At 45.6% G+C, this 18,580-nt stretch overlaps 2 protein-coding genes and 1 long non-coding RNA gene across 5 annotated transcripts in view; 2 read left to right on the top strand and 1 right to left on the bottom strand.

The window, feature by feature from the left end:
- The window catches only part of KDM5A (lysine demethylase 5A), a 50,055-nt gene extending 44,480 nt beyond the window's left edge, over positions 1-5,575 (top strand). The window contains exons 27-28 of the mRNA XM_065682376.1: positions 882-1,292; positions 2,497-5,575. Coding sequence (XP_065538448.1) covers positions 882-1,292; positions 2,497-2,706 — 621 coding nt within the window. The 3' untranslated portion in view covers positions 2,707-5,575. The remainder of the gene's footprint in view (positions 1-881; positions 1,293-2,496) is intronic.
- A 1,825-nt stretch (positions 5,576-7,400) lies between these two features.
- On the bottom strand, positions 7,401-18,113 carry LOC136015860 (uncharacterized). Its single transcript, XR_010613379.1, has 3 exons — positions 17,884-18,113; positions 14,876-14,992; positions 7,401-8,325 (listed from the first exon to the last, which is right to left on the bottom strand). It is a non-coding gene; the product is annotated as an uncharacterized LOC136015860 (long non-coding RNA).
- SLC6A13 (solute carrier family 6 member 13) overlaps positions 17,988-18,580 on the top strand; it is a 31,446-nt gene continuing 30,853 nt past the window's right edge. The window contains exon 1 of one of the 3 annotated variants that reach the window (XM_065682389.1): positions 17,988-18,271. In XM_065682389.1, coding sequence (XP_065538461.1) covers positions 18,142-18,271 — 130 coding nt within the window. In that variant the 5' untranslated portion in view covers positions 17,988-18,141. The remainder of the gene's footprint in view (positions 18,272-18,580) is intronic. The other 2 variants (XM_065682397.1, XM_065682407.1) reach the window with 2 other exon arrangements.

The following is an 18,580-nucleotide window of genomic DNA, read 5'->3' as shown; positions in this document are numbered from 1 at the left end:
TTTAAATTTTAATACCTTTCTGTGTCTATTCATGTGCAAAATAAGTACACTTTGTAAAATAATCTTCAGAGTGGGTGGAGTAGCTATGTTAAGTAATGTACAGTAGACAGAGTCTCTTTACTGCATTATAGTATGCCCTTAATCTGTAAGTAACTATTGAAGTATATAGCTGAATTAACTGAAATTGAGTCAGTCCTGTTTGTATAAAGGAGCTATACATGTGAGTCTTTCAGCTATAAGTAGGACTTGTCACTGTGGATGCTACCTGCAGTGACAGAGTTTGCTAATTTTAAGCATCACTTCTGATCTGAATCTGCTATTTAAGAGTTGTTAACGATGCCAGGATATTTACAATATGTGAGAGTTTGGAAGCTGTTCAAATAATGGATGTTACTTTTTTCCCTTGCTTGAGTTGATGACGCATTTAAGAATTCACCAATTGCTCTTTCTTAATCTCCAGAATAGCAATTGCTTTCTCTCAAAAATAATTACAGGCAAGACTGGCCTAGGATGAAAAATAAGCAGAAGCATCTAACAAATTATGAGTCTTCTCAAATTAAAAAGCAATGCGAGAAGGGAGTTGTAATTATTGCTTATTCTGCCTCCTTACCATTGCTGATGATTTACTTTTTCCACTGGACATTTTTAATTCATTGTGTTTCAACACAGCTGATACCACTTAGAACATTTCTTTTTTTGCTAATAATGGTGAAAATAAAGTTGAGCCCCCTTTTTTGTAGAATAAGTGTGTTGTTGGACAGATTTCTTTGTACCATGTTGGGATAATGGTGGAGGTAAGTACATCTTGCAAACACAGGTTTGCAGTATATGGCAATTTGCATTTGAAATAAAGTCAAACTCTTTTCACTCTTTCTGTGAAGGATGACAGCATGGATGAGAAACCACTGAAAGTGAGAGGGAGAGACTCTTCTGAGAGGAAGCGAAAACGAAAGCTGGAGAGAGCAGAGCAGTTCTTTGGAGATATGAAGCAAAAATCCAAAGAGCTGAAAAAACTGGAAAAACCCAAGAAGAAGAAGCTAAAACTCACCATGGATAAGACAAAGGAGCTGAACAAGCTGGCAAAGAAAATAGCTAAGGAAGAGGAGCGGAAGAAGAAGCGGGAGAAGGCAGTTGTCCCAAAGATGGAATTAGCAAAGGAGAGCACGGAAAAAAAAAGAGAGAAGAAGGTTCTAGATATTCCTTCTAAGTACGACTGGTCAGGAGCAGAAGAATCAGATGATGAGAATGCTGTATGTGCTGCACAGAACTGCCAGAGGCCCTGCAAGGACAAAGTGAGTTTTCCCTTAGTTCTGTCATAGGCAATTCCATGTATCCTCTTCCAGCTGTATAATTTTTTGATGGCTGTGAGCAACATGCATTAATTCTTTGACTCAGCTAGAAGTATTCCCGACTTCAGTGTGTTTCTGAGCACAAAGGGGATGTGCAATGTTTCTAAATTAACATTTCTGTATTTCTTGCATACAATCTGTGAACAGTGATGCTGCAGGCTGAGGGATCTATAAACTGCAGTGCTTCACTTTTCTTGTTGTAGGTAAATAATTGGTGATTTTAGACCTGATTGAATTGTTACAAAAGAAGCTTGATCTGCCTGTCTCTCATACACTACACTGCACTGTCTTGCTCAAGGGAGAGTAGGAACAACTACATATACCAAGAACTTGTTTTGCAAAATTGAAACATGTTCATTTCAACACTTAAAAAGACCACTTAAGAGACTAGTTCTGAAGTCTTAAACTTAGACCAAGTTTAGAGATTACACTCAATATCTCAAAAGATGATTACAGTCATCTGTAATCATCAAAAGATGATTACAGTACCACCATTCACTTTACTTCACAGATGAGAAGTGGCTTATATTAGTGCATGTTTACAGAAACTGAGGTTGCAAGAGGGAGGAGAGTACCTTTAAGTTCATATTATAAAGAAGGTCGTACTAAATTAATCAAACTTAGTTTCATTTATGGAACATTCCTGATTGTATAAACAAAGTTTTTAATGGAATGTTGTAAGGTTGAACGTATTTTTTACACTCAGCAGGTGAATGCCATACAAGTTAAAAATGTCAGGTAAGGAATCTAATGACTAAAGTTGCAGTTGTGTCCAGGAGTAGCTTGTTCAGGGGTAGTTTCCCTACAAACTATAGTAAAAACTTGAGCTGATAATCTTTCTTCATGTTAGATAGATTGCTACTACTATTCTTCTGGGCATCATCCTGCTCAGTAGAAGTAGTTTGTGTTTCTGTTGCTGTGCTCCAAGGATGCAAGATGGGCAAGGTTTGTTGGAAAAGTGTTATTTTTTTTATTGAGCTGACACAGCTGGTTAAAACAAGATGTTTAGGGCATTAATTTGTGCCTGAAAGCTTTTCCATTCTAAGTATATCAGGTGGGTTTAATAGAAGGTATTTTCTTCGTAAGCACTATGCCTGTCTGTCTCTCCTTGTAATGTGTAATGTTTTGCTGCTCTGATCTCTTGCAGGTGGACTGGGTGCAGTGTGATGGTGGCTGTGATGAGTGGTTTCATCAAGTTTGTGTTGGCGTGTCTCCAGAAATGGCTGAGAATGAGGATTATATCTGTATAAACTGTGCAAAGAAGCCAATGCAGGGACCAAGTAGCCCTGCTCATGCACCACCTCCTTTCTTGTTGAGCTACAAACTACCAATGGAAGATCTTAAGGAGACAAGTTAGCAACTGCTTGATGCCTGGAACTTGTTGGGAAATGGACCACTGAAAACCTAAAGAAAGAGAGGGTTTGAAGCTAATGTAGCCACTGAGCTTCACTTCCAAGGATGTACAGACCTGCAGCAGAGTTGGTCCCTTCCTTACATCTGGCTCCCTTCATACACTGGGGGCGTCAAGGCACAGTGGTACCGACTCATCTATGCAGACACCGCCTGATTAGGAGCTCCAGCCAGTGTTCTTTTGACTTGAGTATTTCCATCTTTGAGTGTGGCTGTTGCTCTTAGAGACTGAGCAAACCCGGGGCTGTTAGATTAGACACTTCAGGGTCTTAGAAGTACATGTTGGCAGTGGAGCTGACCTGGAATTGGTGGGCATAGGCTGGAGCTTTTAGGTGTATCAGGTTACCCTAAGGAGGTAACTCTGGAAGTTATCTTTTGCCTCTCCATGCCAGCCTAGTGAGTAGGGCAATGTCTTGGGAGTGTTATCTTGCCTCCATATCCAGGCAGCGAACACTACACTATAAGGATTGGGAGCAAGTGGATGAATTTCTTTTCATTTCTCTTTTGTAGCTAAAGGGCAGAGGAGCTTATGATCTCAGAAATCAGAAAAGGTTCTGTTTACCAAAAAAGAAACCCAACTCTACTCCACTAGGCAAAACATTTTCCTTAGTGGAGAACAGCTGATCTTCGAATCCTGAGGAGGGCCGGAAAGTATGGATAATGTCTAGCTAGACCAGAGCTTGGGAAAAGCAGAGTGCTTCCCTGTCCACAGGGGTGCCCTCTCCTGTTCTAGGCTTGGCTTAGAGTTCTGCACTCCTGCACATTAAAGTTCTCTCAAGCAGGATGGAGCTGGCAAGGAGGTACAGCACCCAGGGCACCAGCTTCTGTGATCTGTACCCAGGGATGGGAAGGAAAGAAGACAGCCCACTTACCTCAGAGGTTACACTGATACGTGCTTCTGTGAAAAGTTACACTCGCAACTATTTCCAGTATCACCAGGCTACGGGCATGGCCTCAAGCTATACCAGCAAGCAGTCTGCAGATACTGTTCCCAGCGCAAATCCCCCTCCCTGCTGGCTTTGCTGGATGTGTACCAGTGTACAATCAGCAACCATTCTTGTTTGAAGTTGCCCCTGGCTTTGCCAGAGGACCAGAGGGCTTGGGGTCATCCCGGGTGACAGTTGTTTTAGTAAATCCATTTTTAAAGAAGGACTTGTTTTTACTTTTTTCTAAATGTCTCAGACTACTGACTTGTTCTATAAATAGATTATTTTTCTTTGATTTTTTTATACTTACCACTGTTAACCAGCAGCACAGACAGAGGTTCACAAAGCAAAAACCTGCCCGTGGGCTTGGGTTTTTTTACTCCATTCCTTCCTTGTAGTACAAGGAATTAGCAGTTACCTTCCCCATTCTAGCTTGACCAGCTGCCTGTGTTTAAATAGGTAAATACATTTCATGTGCTACCTTTGTGTTTGGGTTTGTTCCTATTAGTGGGGCATCTGGGCCTTAATGACTCCAGTGGGTGCTGGCTTTGTGTATGTGACTGTCTGAAGCCAGCCCCTGGGCTGTCTTGTCCCCCTCTCCACTCGCTCCCTATTGTGTTTCCATTCTTTTGCAGTTCTAGGAGTGTTGTAATTAGTGTCCAGTCTTACTAGGAGCTGGACTGGGATTTAAAGAAATATTGACAAAAACAAGAGTGTTCTGTCTTGACTGTTCTGTGTCCCTTCTCTTGTTCTCTGATATTTGGGAGTTTATTTATCTGGCAGAATTATCCATCCAAAAAAAAAGGAAAAAAAAAAAAGGGTCAGCTCAGGTAGATGAACTTGATTGGTTTCTTTTATTTGTGCCTGCCACCTGGGAAGAGGCAGATGTGGAAAAGAAAAAGAACTAAGGTGGAGAGCCGAAGATACAGGGTCTTGGGAGTTCTGAGTGCAGACTGGGCACAGACTTCTAATTCCTGCTCCTTAAAGACTATATGTTGTTAAAAGCAAAAGCAAGCTGTGGTTAAGTATGTGGCTGAACAGGCACCCTAGCAAACATAAGAGTATTATTTGTTTACTTATTTATGAAGGAGTCTATGCTATAGCTAGACATACCCTCTTTTTGCCTCCAGTTACATATTTTTTTTTTTCCTTCTAAATGTATGCTTAGTTTTGGTAAACTGATTTAAACAGATGTTACTTTCCTTCAAGCTTTAACTGATGGTACTACATAAATGTTTCCCTATATGGAGTGGGTAGACTGTCACAGATGTTTAATCGTTCCAGAAGTAGACTAGTACAAGATTTCTTGAAGAATCCCAGTGTTCTGTATTCTTTCCTGACTCCTAGAATCCATGACACAACAGGGAAAATATGGTTAGCATATCGTGTTAGCCACTGAGCATATTCTCTTAACCATTCCTACATTATGTGTTGCGATAAAGTCATTGTTATATGTAATTGCCATCAACTGGAAAAGAGATCTTTTAGTAAACCTGCATTGAATGTTCCTGTTTCTCGAGTAGGTGTGGAGAGTGTTAACAGTAGCACTAGTTGCAAGAAGACAGAAACAAACAGCTATATAATGCAATGGTCATTCTGCTTGTAACAAGCATAGAAAAAAGTAAACAACAAAGAAATGGGCAAATAGCCACATAGTAGCTGTTTTTCATATTATCACATGGAGAGGCTCTTTGTTACACTGTCAAAAGGAGGTTGCCATGCTTTTTCTAGCTATGGATGTCTCACGTGTTTTCGGGTAAGGTGTTCATAAACCGAAGACCATTATTAGCTTTACATCTTATTGTTTAAGCTTATTTTTTAAGAACATAATTCCTATCAAAGGGTTGCTGATAGTATGAACTTATGAATAAATGTTAACTTTTGGAAAAACCTGTAGATATGTAGTTAGTGGTTGAAAAGCCTAAAGCTACAGCTGTGGTATTGTCTGCAAAATCTAGAGGTTTGAATTTTTATTAAAACATATGCAAAGAAGCAAGCCAAAGTTTACGATAAGGAAATAATTTTCTTAGACATCTGCTACAGCTTTAGGAAGAATCTTCCATGCTTTGGGGACAAAAATCTCAGTATACACAAAATACTAGCTTGTGTATCCAGAAAGGTATGTGTCATAATATTACGTTCTGCACAGGATACTAAGCCACTGTTCATGTTATTTCTCTTCATGTGTCTGACACAAAAGGTCAAAGAAATAACCTGAGCTGTTGTGATGTACTAAAAATGGCCAGGACTTGAGTTGTGTATCTTACCCAAACCACGTTGTTTCAAGCTTTTTTTAAAGAACTGGGGTGGGGAATTGGGCAGCTTTATTTTCGTAGTGGTAAATGTAATTCCTGAACTTGAGTACCATTAATTGTAGTATTTGTGCTTTTGACAGATCATCTTTAGCTGACTGCTTGTGCAGCCTGGACTGTTTGATCATGAGGACTTCAGGCAAAATTGATGATATTATGGAAATTATCATAAGGGGATTGGAATATAGTCACACAGCATAAGATAACCAACATGTCTTTGTGCTGTGTTAGCCACACTGCGAAGCTTGCATTGATCTTTTCATTTTTTTAGACTCATAGAGTTATTTAGGTTGGGGGGACTTCAGGAAGTTATCTGGGTCAGCCTGCTGACCAGAGCAGGGCTGACTTTGAAAATAGGTCAAGTTTTTCTAGGCTGTGTCCAGTTAAGTTTTGAGTATTTCCAGGGATGGGCAAACAACCTTTCTGGCTTCCTGTTCTGGTTCTGTAACACCTTCAATGCAAACTTTGTCTAACATACAATCAGAGATTCACTGTTGCCTCTAGAGGAGTCTGGCTTCATACTTTCTGTAACCACCCATTAAGTAGTTGAAGATTGCAGATCGTGCAGCCTTAATTTCCAAGATGAACAAACCCAGCTCAGCCTCCCTTGAGCCGTGTTGTGAGCTGCAGCCTTCTAATCTTGATGGTTCTCAGCTGGACTTGTTGCAGGTTTGTCAGTGTCTGGTTTTGTACTCATGAGCCCAAACTAGGGTATGTTACTCTAGATGCAGCTTACAGGTGATGAATACAGGGAAAATATTATTTCCTTTAACCTTCTGGCAGTGCTTCTACTGTGCAGCCTGGTATAGGACTGGCTTTTATAAACTGCAAGGGGCACGCTGCTGACTCATATTCATTGTGTTCACTATTAGCCCCAGTTTCATAGAATCATAGAATAGTTAGGGTTGGAAAGGACCTCAAGATCATCTAGTTCCAACCCCCCTGCCATGGGCAGGGACACCTCACACTAAACCATCCCACACAAGGCTTCATCCAACCTGGCCTTGAACACTGCCAGGGATGGAGCACTCACAACCTCCCTGGGCAACCCATTCCAGTGCCTCACCACCCTAACAGGAAAGAATTTCCTCCTTATATTCAGTCTAAACATCCCCTGCTTAAGTTTTAACCCGTTACCCCTTGTCCTGTCACTACAGTCCCTGACAAAGAGACCCTCCCCAGCATCCCTATAGGCCCCCTTCAGGTACTGGAAGGCTGCTATGAGGTCTCCACACAGCCTTCTTTTCTCCAGGCTGAACAGCCCCAACTTTCTCAGCCTGTCTTCATACGGGAGGTGCTCCAGTCCCCTGATCATCCTTGTGGCCCTCCTCTGGACTTGTTCCAGCAGTTCCATGTCCTTTTTATGTTGAGGACACCAGAACTGCATACAATACTCCAGGTGAGGTCTCACAAGAGCAGAGTAGAGGGGCAGGATCACATCTTTCGACCTATTTCTATTTTTTCCTATTTCTCAGGTGCGGAACTGATGGACTTAAACATTAAGCATATCAATCCAGCCTATCAAGATAAAATTGATTCGGAGCCCTCTCTTTCCATGTTTTGGGTTACCCCACTCCTGTCTTCCACCAACATTCAGTTTGGTGTCATCTGCAGCCTTAATTGTGCTCTATCCCACCACCCAGGTGGGGTAAGATAGAAAGCAGTAGTCTCCGATACCAGCCCTTGAAGTCCTCCGCTTGCAGTTGGCCACCTCCTGGATTTCAAGTTGATGACTACTAGAGCCTGAGGACAACAGTCCACCCTATGTTTCATCTACATTGTAGGTTATCCATCCACTCCATAAATGTGTTTTTGCTGCAAGTCAGGGTGAGCATCCACTGCTTTCCCCTCGTCCACAAGGATCAACACAGAAGGCAACCAGATCGAGCAAAGATGATAATGGTGACTATTATGAGTCCCCTTACCCCTCATGGGCCTGGATGTGGCTTTGAGAAGGATTTGTTCTGTAACCTTCCAGGGACCAGGGTGAAGGTAGCTGCCCTGTAGTTCCTGCATCCTCCTAATTTCCTCCACTGAATGGGCATGATGTTCTGAAGCGTTCATCACAAGCCATCAAGAAAATGATCTTCCAGGCATTTTCCTGGGCTTCCTCCATCACCATGACATGAGATTCAAAGGAAAAACACAACCTATTTGAACTGCCATTTGTCAGCTGCATGGAAAACTAAATGGCAGAACTGGGCTTCTTCAGGTGCTGCTTATAGCTAAGCAGTTATGTCAATCCTGTACATCTAGATACAAGTCCAAGCTGGTCTGATTGAAGTCAGTGTTACTGGTGCGTGGTCCTTTTTTACATGGTTCTTCACACTGGAAGAGAAGCATAACGTGAATGAGCATGAATCGGGGGCATCTAGTCTTCTAAGAGAAATAGAACAGTCTACAGCCTCATTCGTTCAACAGTAGGCTGTCCAATCGTCAAATCATAGAATGGTTTGGATTGCAAAGGGGCTTAAGATAATCTAGTTCAAACCCCTGTGCCATGACGGGGCCTAGGCTCTGTCCAACCTGGCCTCAAACACTGCCAGGGGTAGAGTATTTACCACTTCTCTGGGCAACGTGTTTCAGTGCCTCACCACCCTCACAATAAAGAACTTCTTTATATATAGCCTGAACTTCCCTTGTTTAAACCCATTACCCGTTGTCTTAGCGCTACACTCCTTGATGAAAAAGCCCTCTCTGGCATCCTTATAGGCCCCCTTCAGATATCAAATAGCTGTCACCTTTATTTTGTGCTGTTCTAGTAACAGTTACCAGAGTAAGCGCAAGACAGATTTGTAGCAGAGTAAAGTATTCGGATACTTACCAACTGCTCCTTAGGCATGCCTTGCTGCCATTCTAGGTATGTGTTGCGTACCTTTAAAAATAATGACTGACAGAACGTACCACTGTACAGTAGCGGTATGTTGGAAAGGGTTTTGTAAAGGTGGAGGAAGTTTCTCAAAATCATTCCTGAAGTCAATGCCCATGTAAGAAGTTCAGAACTGTGGTCTGCTACAAGCAAGATTTGAAGCTTGAGATGAAAATAAAAAGCAGGGAACTCCTTCAAATCCTTTCCAGCTGCAGTCACGAAGAATGTGTTTGGTCAGCCTGCCTGAACCAAACAGGAACTCTGCTTGGAGCTCCAGGCAGCGGGGAGAGGCAATAAATCCAGCCCTTATCGAAATTCTAGTCATGCTGTCTTTGGGAGGGTGATGAATGTGTAGGACAGCTGGAAACTGCACGGCAAGACGTTGAGAGCATTGAGCCTGATGTGATGAGATGGCTCGGTACAAGTGAATGTTAAGTTGGAAGGTAAAGGCAATGAAAGTAGCAAGGATTTATTGAAAACCAGAAATATTTGGCCGGAGACATGCTCTGAATGCCTTTGAAACAAAAGCCCTGCTGCAGTGAATAGTCTTAATCCTAGATGGGGCATTGTGTCTCAGTTGGAGGCTTTTCAGAGACTGATTTTTGGCAGTCTGTATATCACCCCCTTCCCTTCGTCCACCCCCAAAAGAAAAAGCTGTTTAACACCAAGTGCCAGAGGGAGCTGCTGTGGGTATTAATTTCCAAGGAGAGCTTCCATCTCTGACCATGCTGGTCCTGAGACAGTTGATGTCACTAACCAGCCTGGCATCTGCTTTTGGTGGACGGGTGATGTGCCAGCAGATCGAACTGTTGCCTCTGTTTCCAGGTTAATTCAGGCCATACTCAGTCCCGCAGCAATTCCAGTCACCTGCCAGGCAGTGGGCACACTGCTCTCTGGACAAATAGGATGTTTCCTGCTGCTGTTCTGTGATAGTAACAGTGGAGCCTACCCAAACCCAAAATATGTGCTTGAGGAGTAGCTCAGATTTTAGTGGGATGTGAGGTGAATAGCATATTGTGTTTATTTCTATCAGCTAATGGTTTCACTTTTCCCTTTTCACAGCTGGGACTTCAGCCAGGTCTTGTGTGCATCTCTGCAATGGCATTATGAGAGCTAAATACTGTAAAGACCAAAATCTAGACATTATCAGAGCATCCCATTACCTCTGTCAGCTTTCCTGATTGTCTCTTAATGCAGAAAATAGGTGGGAGATAGATGCTTGAGCTTTGCCCAGAAACATTCTTGGGAGAGACAGTTGGTGCATGCCAGTGTCTGAGAATACCTGCTGAAGAAGTGGAATCATCTAGTAGCAACCCTACCTAATGCTGATGAACCCCCAGGTGAGTGTGTGGTACTTCTGCTCTTCACCTCTTGCTACAAGCTGGCGGTCTGCTGGTGCAGCTATAAACCATTATCCAGGTTTGTATCTGTACTGGTAAGGTTTGAAGGTGGCTGGGTGGGTTGTTTGCACTCTGGGCATTACCTCACATCATTGCCTTCTCTGTAGTTAGCAACCAAGATTGTCAGTCCTGCCTGACTAACACGATTACTGTTGTATGAGAGAAGACCCATGGAGTAGCTTGTCAGACACAATTATTTCCCTGTGGAGTGGACAGACTTCCCTGCTAATGAACATGTGTCTGGCGTGCATGTGGACTGTGGAGGAGGGAAGAAGCTGGTGTAGTCTTGCTCTGATGCCCTAATCCTTGGGCTATCACTCATTGTGTCTGGAGGGAAAGTAGGTGCAGAAGAAATTGGATCATAAGTGGTTTTCAGAAGAATCAAGAGCTTTAGGAGGGTGCTTTCCATGACGTTTATAATGCTTTAGTGCCCCTTCATATCCAGTATTTTGTCAAGTTGCATTTGTTAGAAGGGAATGGATGACAGCTTGCGGATTAGATAATGAAGATACAGTGCTGCGAAAGGATCCTACTCTGTTCCTGCATGTGCATGTGTGCACAGGGAATTGAAGGCTGGAGTACTGATTTCCCCTGGCTTCTGGTAGGAAAATATATTCTTCGAATGGCCACACCCTAGGATTTAGGGATGCTGGAAAACTGGAGAATACACAAAGCTGAGCAAATAACAGATAATGGCGGAGAGCACACAGTAACAGAGGGGCTAATCACAACTTAAAAGTTGGGGGGTTTCTTTCTTTCTTGTTGAGTAAGGCAGTTCAGGAAGCTGACGGGTCAGATTCCTGTTTGGAGCAGGCGGCAGGCACTTTTTGTATAACTCCCATTTACAGAGTGCAGCTGCACAAGCAACACCTGAGATACATGCGAAAAGGAACTTGCTTTGTCCTAAGAAACAGCCATTCCAAGTCTGTTTCTCCCTTGCTCCAGTGATCTCAAAGAAATACAATTGTTTCATGTGCTTTTCTGCTTTCCTGCTCCTGGGGCATTCCCACCGCAACTTGGGCAATCCCAGCTCCCAGGGAAATGAGGCCAAATGAGACCAGGACAGATTCCCTTTGCAGGCTCTGTTTGCTCTCCTGGACTTCCCTTCCCAGCAGGGGATGTCTCACCTCTCACCCTTCTAGGGCTGCCTGTCTCCTTCCAGAGAAACTGAGACTACAAACCACCTCTCTGGAGCTTTTCCTACCTTGCAGCTCAGCATTTGCTTACTCTACTGTGGGGAAGCATGGAGTTTCCATTCTCCACCTCCAAGCCAGAGCATCCTTCATGCAGGTCAGCATCTTGCTGGCTGATCCACCAGAAAAGTAAGATTGCCTTAAGTTACCAAAACTCGCAAATGACTCTTCACCTAAATTTTTGAGGGGAAAAAAACCCAGGTCTAAGCCTAAAAGAAAGAGAGTCAGTGTCGTGATATTTTGCAACTGACCAACAAAACAGGAATGACTTGTAGGCAAAAGATCAGCCTCAGTATGAAGATTGCTTCGGGCAGAAGCCCATCTTTCTGGGATGACATCTAAAAGCTAAAGGCTCTTGCTCATGTTGTGTCTCAGAGCCCCACAAAGCCCTGAGCCAGTTCAGTATATGAGTGTTAGGGAGCATGTTTCCTGTATGTGACCTCCTGTGTCTGCAGGGCTACCTCTGCACTCTTAGTGTCTACCTTGCAGGGCCCTCAGCATGGCAGCCAAGGGGAATGTTAGAGAAGATGAGCAGCACAGGTCACTTTGTTCCTCCTGCCCTGCCTCAGGCTGCCACTGACCGCAGAAGCAAAACGAGACACAAACTGCTCCTGCTGAGCACCACTGGGAGCTGGTGTGGTCTGCACAGCCTTGTAGGGCTGCTTGTGACCGGGCAGCATTTCAGGGGTGGGCTCTGCGCTCCCAGGAGGTGCTTCTCCAAGCGCAGCAACCCTGCTCCTTATGCTGGGATGAGGGCTGCCTAGGGTGTTTTGAAGAGGTGTCGCCCCCCGGCACTGCAGGGGCTTTCTAAAACCTGCTGTGTTCCTGATTTTTGGAAGATGGTAAGGCCCAGCCCATGTTTTTATTTCTTACTGGTGCTTTTTGAAATGCCAAAGTTCTCACCTTGTCACGTCTTGCTTAGAAAACTGACTGCTGGGAAACTGCTGAAAACACTTCCTCGCAGCCTGGCCACCAGTGACTATCTGACTATTGGATTTTCGCCCAGAATGGAAACTTTATATTCTGAGTAGCTACCAGCCCAGTAAGTCTCCTGGATGAAAAAGTACCCTTTTACTTCTTTTAGAGTATGTAAATGAGCACGAAGAGATGCTTTGAGAGCACTGCCCAAACCTTGCTGGTTTAAAACCAGATTGGTTTATTTGGTGGAAGAATCAGTTAAGCAGGTACAAACTTTTCTGACCTCTGAGTAAAGCTGTTCCTTTTTCCTGCCGGAACATCCCCCCTGCAGGCACACGGAGCGCAGGGGGATGTAAATCCCGGCCTTATCAATGTTTCAGATTTATATCTGCACCTCAGAGGAGTGGGATGTGCAGAGCATAAGGAACAGCCATCGTCCTCATAGTCCTTCTCTACCCCCCAGTCTACCCCATACCTAATCAATCTGCTGATCTTATACTTCTCACTTCACTGCTTAAGCAACACTGCTGTTATTACTCCCCTGAAGTTCTGATTTCCTTTGGCATATGGTTCTTGATAAGAAAATGCCCTCTAATTATCTCCTTGCAAGAACAACTGGCGAGCTTTCTTTTCTTGATGCAAACTATCAGTTTTCACAGCAGGAGGTCGATGGCTAGGCTGCAGAAGAGCCGGATTCCTGCTCTCTCCCTAAAACGTGCTCAGGCTCTGTTCCCGCAGTTACTCTGCAAGGGTTTGTTCAGGCTGCCCAGTTGCTGGCAAAGTGGAACTAGGGAAGAGCCCTGAGGGGAACTGGTGGTACCTGATGGGTCTGGGGGGAAAGTAGGAGGCACTGCCTTGGCACTCCTGCTGTGCTTGTGCATGCAATGCAGATGCCTACATGTTCTTGGATTTGCTGTTCCAGACAGGCAAGTGCACACCTGAGCAGCACTGCTGTTTCCATCCTGGTCCAGGGGGAAACTATTGGCACTGGATGTAGCCGAGACAATGGTGATGGGAACTAGCAGCTGTGTTGCTGTCCCTCTGTTACGTGGCTAGGAATTCATGTTACAGCTAAAGCAGGTCTGGGGGCACAGTCCTTTTGGTCTCAGCGTATCCCCACCTGTGCTCTACCACCTTTCATCAGAGGTGCATAGAGAGGGACTCACAGCATGCTCTCAACCTACGCACTACTGCAGTGCAAGCATCGCCTTCAGCTTCTGTGTGCAGAGGGTACAGCACTGGTGTCTGCAGGAGGGGGTTCTCCAGCAGTGTGAGCATGCTGTCCTGTGTTCAAGCCAGTCCCTGGGCTCTAGCTAGCATACGAGTGTCACCCATTTATCTTCTGTGTGCAGAGCATGGTGTCTGTAGACAGACATATCTTGCACCACGAACAGCCTGGACTCAAAAATGAGGCCTCTGCCACTCTGCAGGTGTTCAGTAGGGACACGGCTTTTCTTACCTCTGGGTTCTGGTCTTTTAGGTCGTTATTTGGGAGCAGATACTCGCTAGGGAGGCTGTGTCTGAATGAGGCTGTCCAAATGGCTGCAGTGAGGTCTTCCATCACTGTGGGAACTGCAGGCTCTTGCAATGGCTTTTGGCGTCTGCCACTGTGGTTTTAAAATACATGTGCCTTTCTGGGAGGGAGCTTAGCGCTCAAGCAGGAGTCAGTCCTTTGTGCTTACTTTGGCTTCTTTCTCTGCTGAGCAGTCTCCAGGTTCCTGCAATGTGCCAGCCAGTATCAGCCTCTATTTATCCCTTTTCTGTGCATACTCGTGACAATTTTGCTTGCTACAGCCATGGCCACTTAGGCTGAATAACGTTTTCAGGCTGAAAAGGCCAATAGGAGGGTGCTTATCAGATAGAGGAAATGTATTGTGTTTGCTCTGGCCTTTGGTTCCCAGATAATACAACGGCAAATTGTGTTCCTGGAAGCTGGGAGGTGGCCTGCAAGATTACACAGCCCAAAACACATGGAGGCAGTTTGTCACATGTGACAGAGGAGCAGAGAGGGAAGTGGAAGCGGGCAGCAAAGGGTGGACATGCCTGATGGCTTCTTTACGTGGGGAATGTCAAAACAGCAGCAACTGTGCTTTGGCTACTCTCCTAAAAGCACTTTTTTAGGTTAGGAACATAAGTTCATTTACTAGTTGCTATTACTTGCAGAGCAGCAAGAGATTGTGCGTGTCTCCCAGTAAACATTTCCTTCTCCTCTTCCCCCCCCCCCCCCCCCCGCCCCGTCATTCCTCTAAGCCAGTGCCTTTGAATCCGTCCTCCTTTTAGGTTTGAACCACCTCTTAAGGTGGCTGGGTACTTTGGAAGAGGGAAATCTAATTAACACTCGTTCCCTGCTCAGCTGGATGCAGGCATGAAGTAAGATCAGACCTGGGAGTAGGTCCTATGGTTCCTACTGGAGCATGCAGGACCAGCGCTCCTGTGTACAGGTTCTGTGGGATGGGGACAGTTATTGTGCACATCTGACCCCAGAAATGTCTAAGTACCTTGTTAGCTCAAGAGGAAGCTCATTCCAGGCTTGCTTTGTTCAGGCTATGAGCGCTTCACTGAGAGCACAGCTTCAGCTGCTGATGGAAGACTGGGACCAAGCTGAGGAAAGAAACCTGGGCAAATGTAAGGTAAAGAGGAAGATGAGCAAAATGCAACATCAATGTCAAGAGAGGAATCGGTAGCCTTTAGGATTGGGATTTTCCAGCCCTTGTGCTTGCTGAGGTGTGAGGTACACCGACAAAGACCCCCCTGGTCCACCGCTCTTCCCAAAGCAGGTGCTGGTGAGCAGTGTCCAAGCCAGCCGTGCATCAGCGCTGCGCTGCTTTGTGCCAGCAAAGACAGCCTGGCTGCCTGCCTGGCCCTGGAAACTGCTTCAGGACCTGCTCGGGGAGGCATTGCTCCAGCACGAACTGTTCCAGCAAATGGTGGTTCACAGCCCAGCTGCCCAGGACGGGGCTGGGAGGAGCGCGGCTGCGGTGGCTGGTGCCGTCTTCAACCCTGTGCTCTGGAGGGTGGTTACTGAAGAGGCAACCTCCCCTTGTGTACCTCCGGCAGGGGAGGCCACCCCAAAGTAACCCCCTTGTGCCATGCCGGGGGGGTGGCGTGAGAGCGATGCACACGGGACGGGCGCCAGCATCGGCGCTGCCAGTTGCCAGCACTCGTAGCACTGGGAGGAAGATGGTCTGCAGCTGCCCGGGGAGGTTCAGCTTGCACGACTCCGGGTGGCACGTGCTGCTGGAAAAGCCCTTCCCTCGTGTCCTCCTTGCTCGTATAAATAAAACACAGGTACGTGTGTTCAGATATTCTTAAATGGCAATATCCCGGTAGACCTCGGGGTGAAATAGCTCCCCTGTCACTACAGCACGCATGTTATCTAGGCGTGTTCCCTTTGTTTTCTAAAGAGTCACATTCTTCCATCTCTCTTATTTGTTTCTTGTGAATCTGTTTCCTAAGGCTTTGTTTTAGACTGCCCCTGTTGGCTTAGATATGGCTACAGACTCAAAATCTTAGGCATCGAGACTGCATCCTTTGCGTTTTTCCCCTTTAGATTCTCCTTGCCTCTGATGGGCTGATTTAAGTCCCTCCCAGTTTCTTTGCCTTCTGCAATTTTAAAACATGTATTGGAAACATCTTTTTCTGTAGTCTTAACCGATCCTGTGTGATATTTGTTGGTTCTTTTCCTATCTCCAGCAAAAAGATGGATTTTTGTTATTCGTTTTAAATCTCTCAAGTAACATCTCCCAGACCATATGGACTTCTTCATGTTTCACCCCAGAAGACGTGTGAAGTGATGTCTTACTTTAAATGTGCTTTGCTCAGGGTTTTCCAGTTCGCTTTTGCACTTGTATGTTGAATATTTCCCCTTGCTGCTGATGTTTACACTGAACGTTTGTTTTCATTTTCAATTTATTGTGTTCAGCACAGCCTTATCTCGCTGGGCGGAAGTCAAATAGTTTGTTATTGATTACACTGCTTCCTATCATAGTCTATTAGTTCCTGCCAGTTTGCTTGTCATCTTGCGGATAAGATTATTGCCATCGGTGCGCTGCAGTGATTGCTGGTTATCTAGGGATAGTCAGGCAGCAACGCTATTGTACACAATAGTCTTGAGAATCTCTAGAAATGCTTCCTTATTCAATCTCCTCTCTCCTTACACCAATCTGTTGCATGAGGCAAGGTATTATCTGACTTTGCTGTGGTTTTTTAATCCCTATATCCTTACCCTGACTATTTAACAGCTACACTATTCACTCTGAGATGGTTTCTGCACCAGGGATATTCTCTGCTTCCCCCCATCTCATGTAATTCCTCCTTTGGAGCATCTTCCCTGGTTTCCAACAACCACTGGTTTGTGAACTGGAGCTGATTGTTTTATTTGGGCATCCTATTTAACTGCTTCTTCTGTAGTGCAGCCCTTGGTGGATGTGTAAACGCTATGCTGTGGCAATGGCCACAGGTACCCTGTTTAGTTAACTATGCACAGTGGGAGGAAAAAGCATTTCCTTTTGGTTTGAATCTGAAAATTTCATCGAATGCCTTTAGCTGCTGCACTAAGAGATGTGGTGAACAGTATATTCATCTTCTCTGTCTTTTCCTGATTTCCTACACCTTTGTTGTCACTCTAGGCATCGATTCCTGAGACAATGAGTCATGTATTTGATCATTCCTTTGTTGAGTCCATTCCTTACCTCTGCCCACCCCTCTTCCCTTTCCCTTTTTCTCCTGTAGGAAGGCTGATGCTGTGTGGGTACATCACAGATTAACATGGTGATGCTGCAGCGTTTGCTGCTTCATTCCTGTTGTTTTCCTAATACCTTCTCAAACCCTGTGTACACAACTCAGGTTTTGCTGCTGCTTTTCAGACCTTATACAAGGAGAATGAACCCAACAGCATGACTCTTTCGTTTCATTTTGTTTTGTTTTCCCCCAGATATTTATCCACAGATGTAACACCTATTCTCACTTAAATCCTTGGACCAGCTGTAACACATCCACCATCACCACCATCCCGTTGTTTGGCTTTTTCCTGCCCTCAAAGCATAGAACTACCTGCAGTAATGCCAAGACCTCCTATCCGAGTAGCAACAGCTAATTTCGCAGCCCAGTGCTGGCTATGCACAACTGGGGCTGTTTTTCTCCCTGCTGTGTGATTTTGCCTGCACTCCCATTGCAGCTTCTGGCTTGGTGTTCTGGGATGGGGCAGTGCTCCTCCTGGGAAAGACCAGTGGCAAAGATCCCTGTGTGTGAGGGAAGAGAGCTTGCAACCTGCCAACTTTCTGAATGAGGCTAGGCTGTTTTGCACCCTTAGTAAGAAGCAGCAGAGAGTTTAGCAGGGTTTATTTCCAGCCCAGAGCTCTGCTGCCAACCATTGCTTGTGGCTACGGCACAGCCCAGCTTGTCCCCCTGGGAACTAAGGTTTGGTCTGCAGAGCAGCAACTTGCCCTGTGCCCAAGGAGTGACCCCATGATGGGAATTCAATATGAATTCATATTTCATCCCTTACCTCTTCCCAGCAGGTCTCCAGGCTTCGGCTGCAGGGGCACCTGTGTGTTGTGGTCTCCCCTTTCCCCCATGCTTCCAGGGGCAGTGTTAGGGAGGGTGAGGACGGAAAGCAGGAGCGAAGCGCTCCTGGCCCAGTAGGGAAGAGCATGGGCAGAGGCAGCGTGAGCCCTGGCAGGCTGGGGGGAACGAGCCCCTTTGCACTGGCCATGAAATCAGTCATGTGTAGGTTTTTGTCCAGCCCTGGGGGGTGGGGGAAGGAATGTGGGCTGGGCGAAGTCTAGGATTACAGCACCACCGAAGTTTTCCTTTCCACACTTTAAATAGCCAGCACCTTTCGGTCCTGCCTTCGCGTCTCCTGTTGGCTGCGCCCCGACAGCGGCGTCCGCAAGGTAACACCTCTGCTCCCGTTTCCTTCTTGCCCCGCTCCCCCGTACCCCTTGGGTCTGCCCGGATGAGAGGTCACGGTGCGCTTTCTGCCTGTTTAATCATTCTCTAGCGTGCAGGGGTCCTCCCAGCCCTTCCTTGTGGCTGCTGTCAAACGCCTGCCAGTGTTTCTTCTTCACGTCCGAGGAGTTTTATAGGGGAATATGCCGGGGGAGGGAGAGAGGTGGAAAGTGCTGCTTTGCCCTTTTTTCCTCTCCCTGGATGCAGGAAGAGTGTCATTTGCTGCCAGAGCCTTTTCCTGGTCTCCTGGCAAG

This window comes from Lathamus discolor, chromosome 1 (assembly GCF_037157495.1).
Source record: "Lathamus discolor isolate bLatDis1 chromosome 1, bLatDis1.hap1, whole genome shotgun sequence".
NCBI lineage: Eukaryota > Metazoa > Chordata > Aves > Psittaciformes > Psittacidae > Lathamus > Lathamus discolor.
Note: the sequence above shows the minus strand (reverse complement) of the source record. Positions and strands in the feature narration are given on the sequence as shown.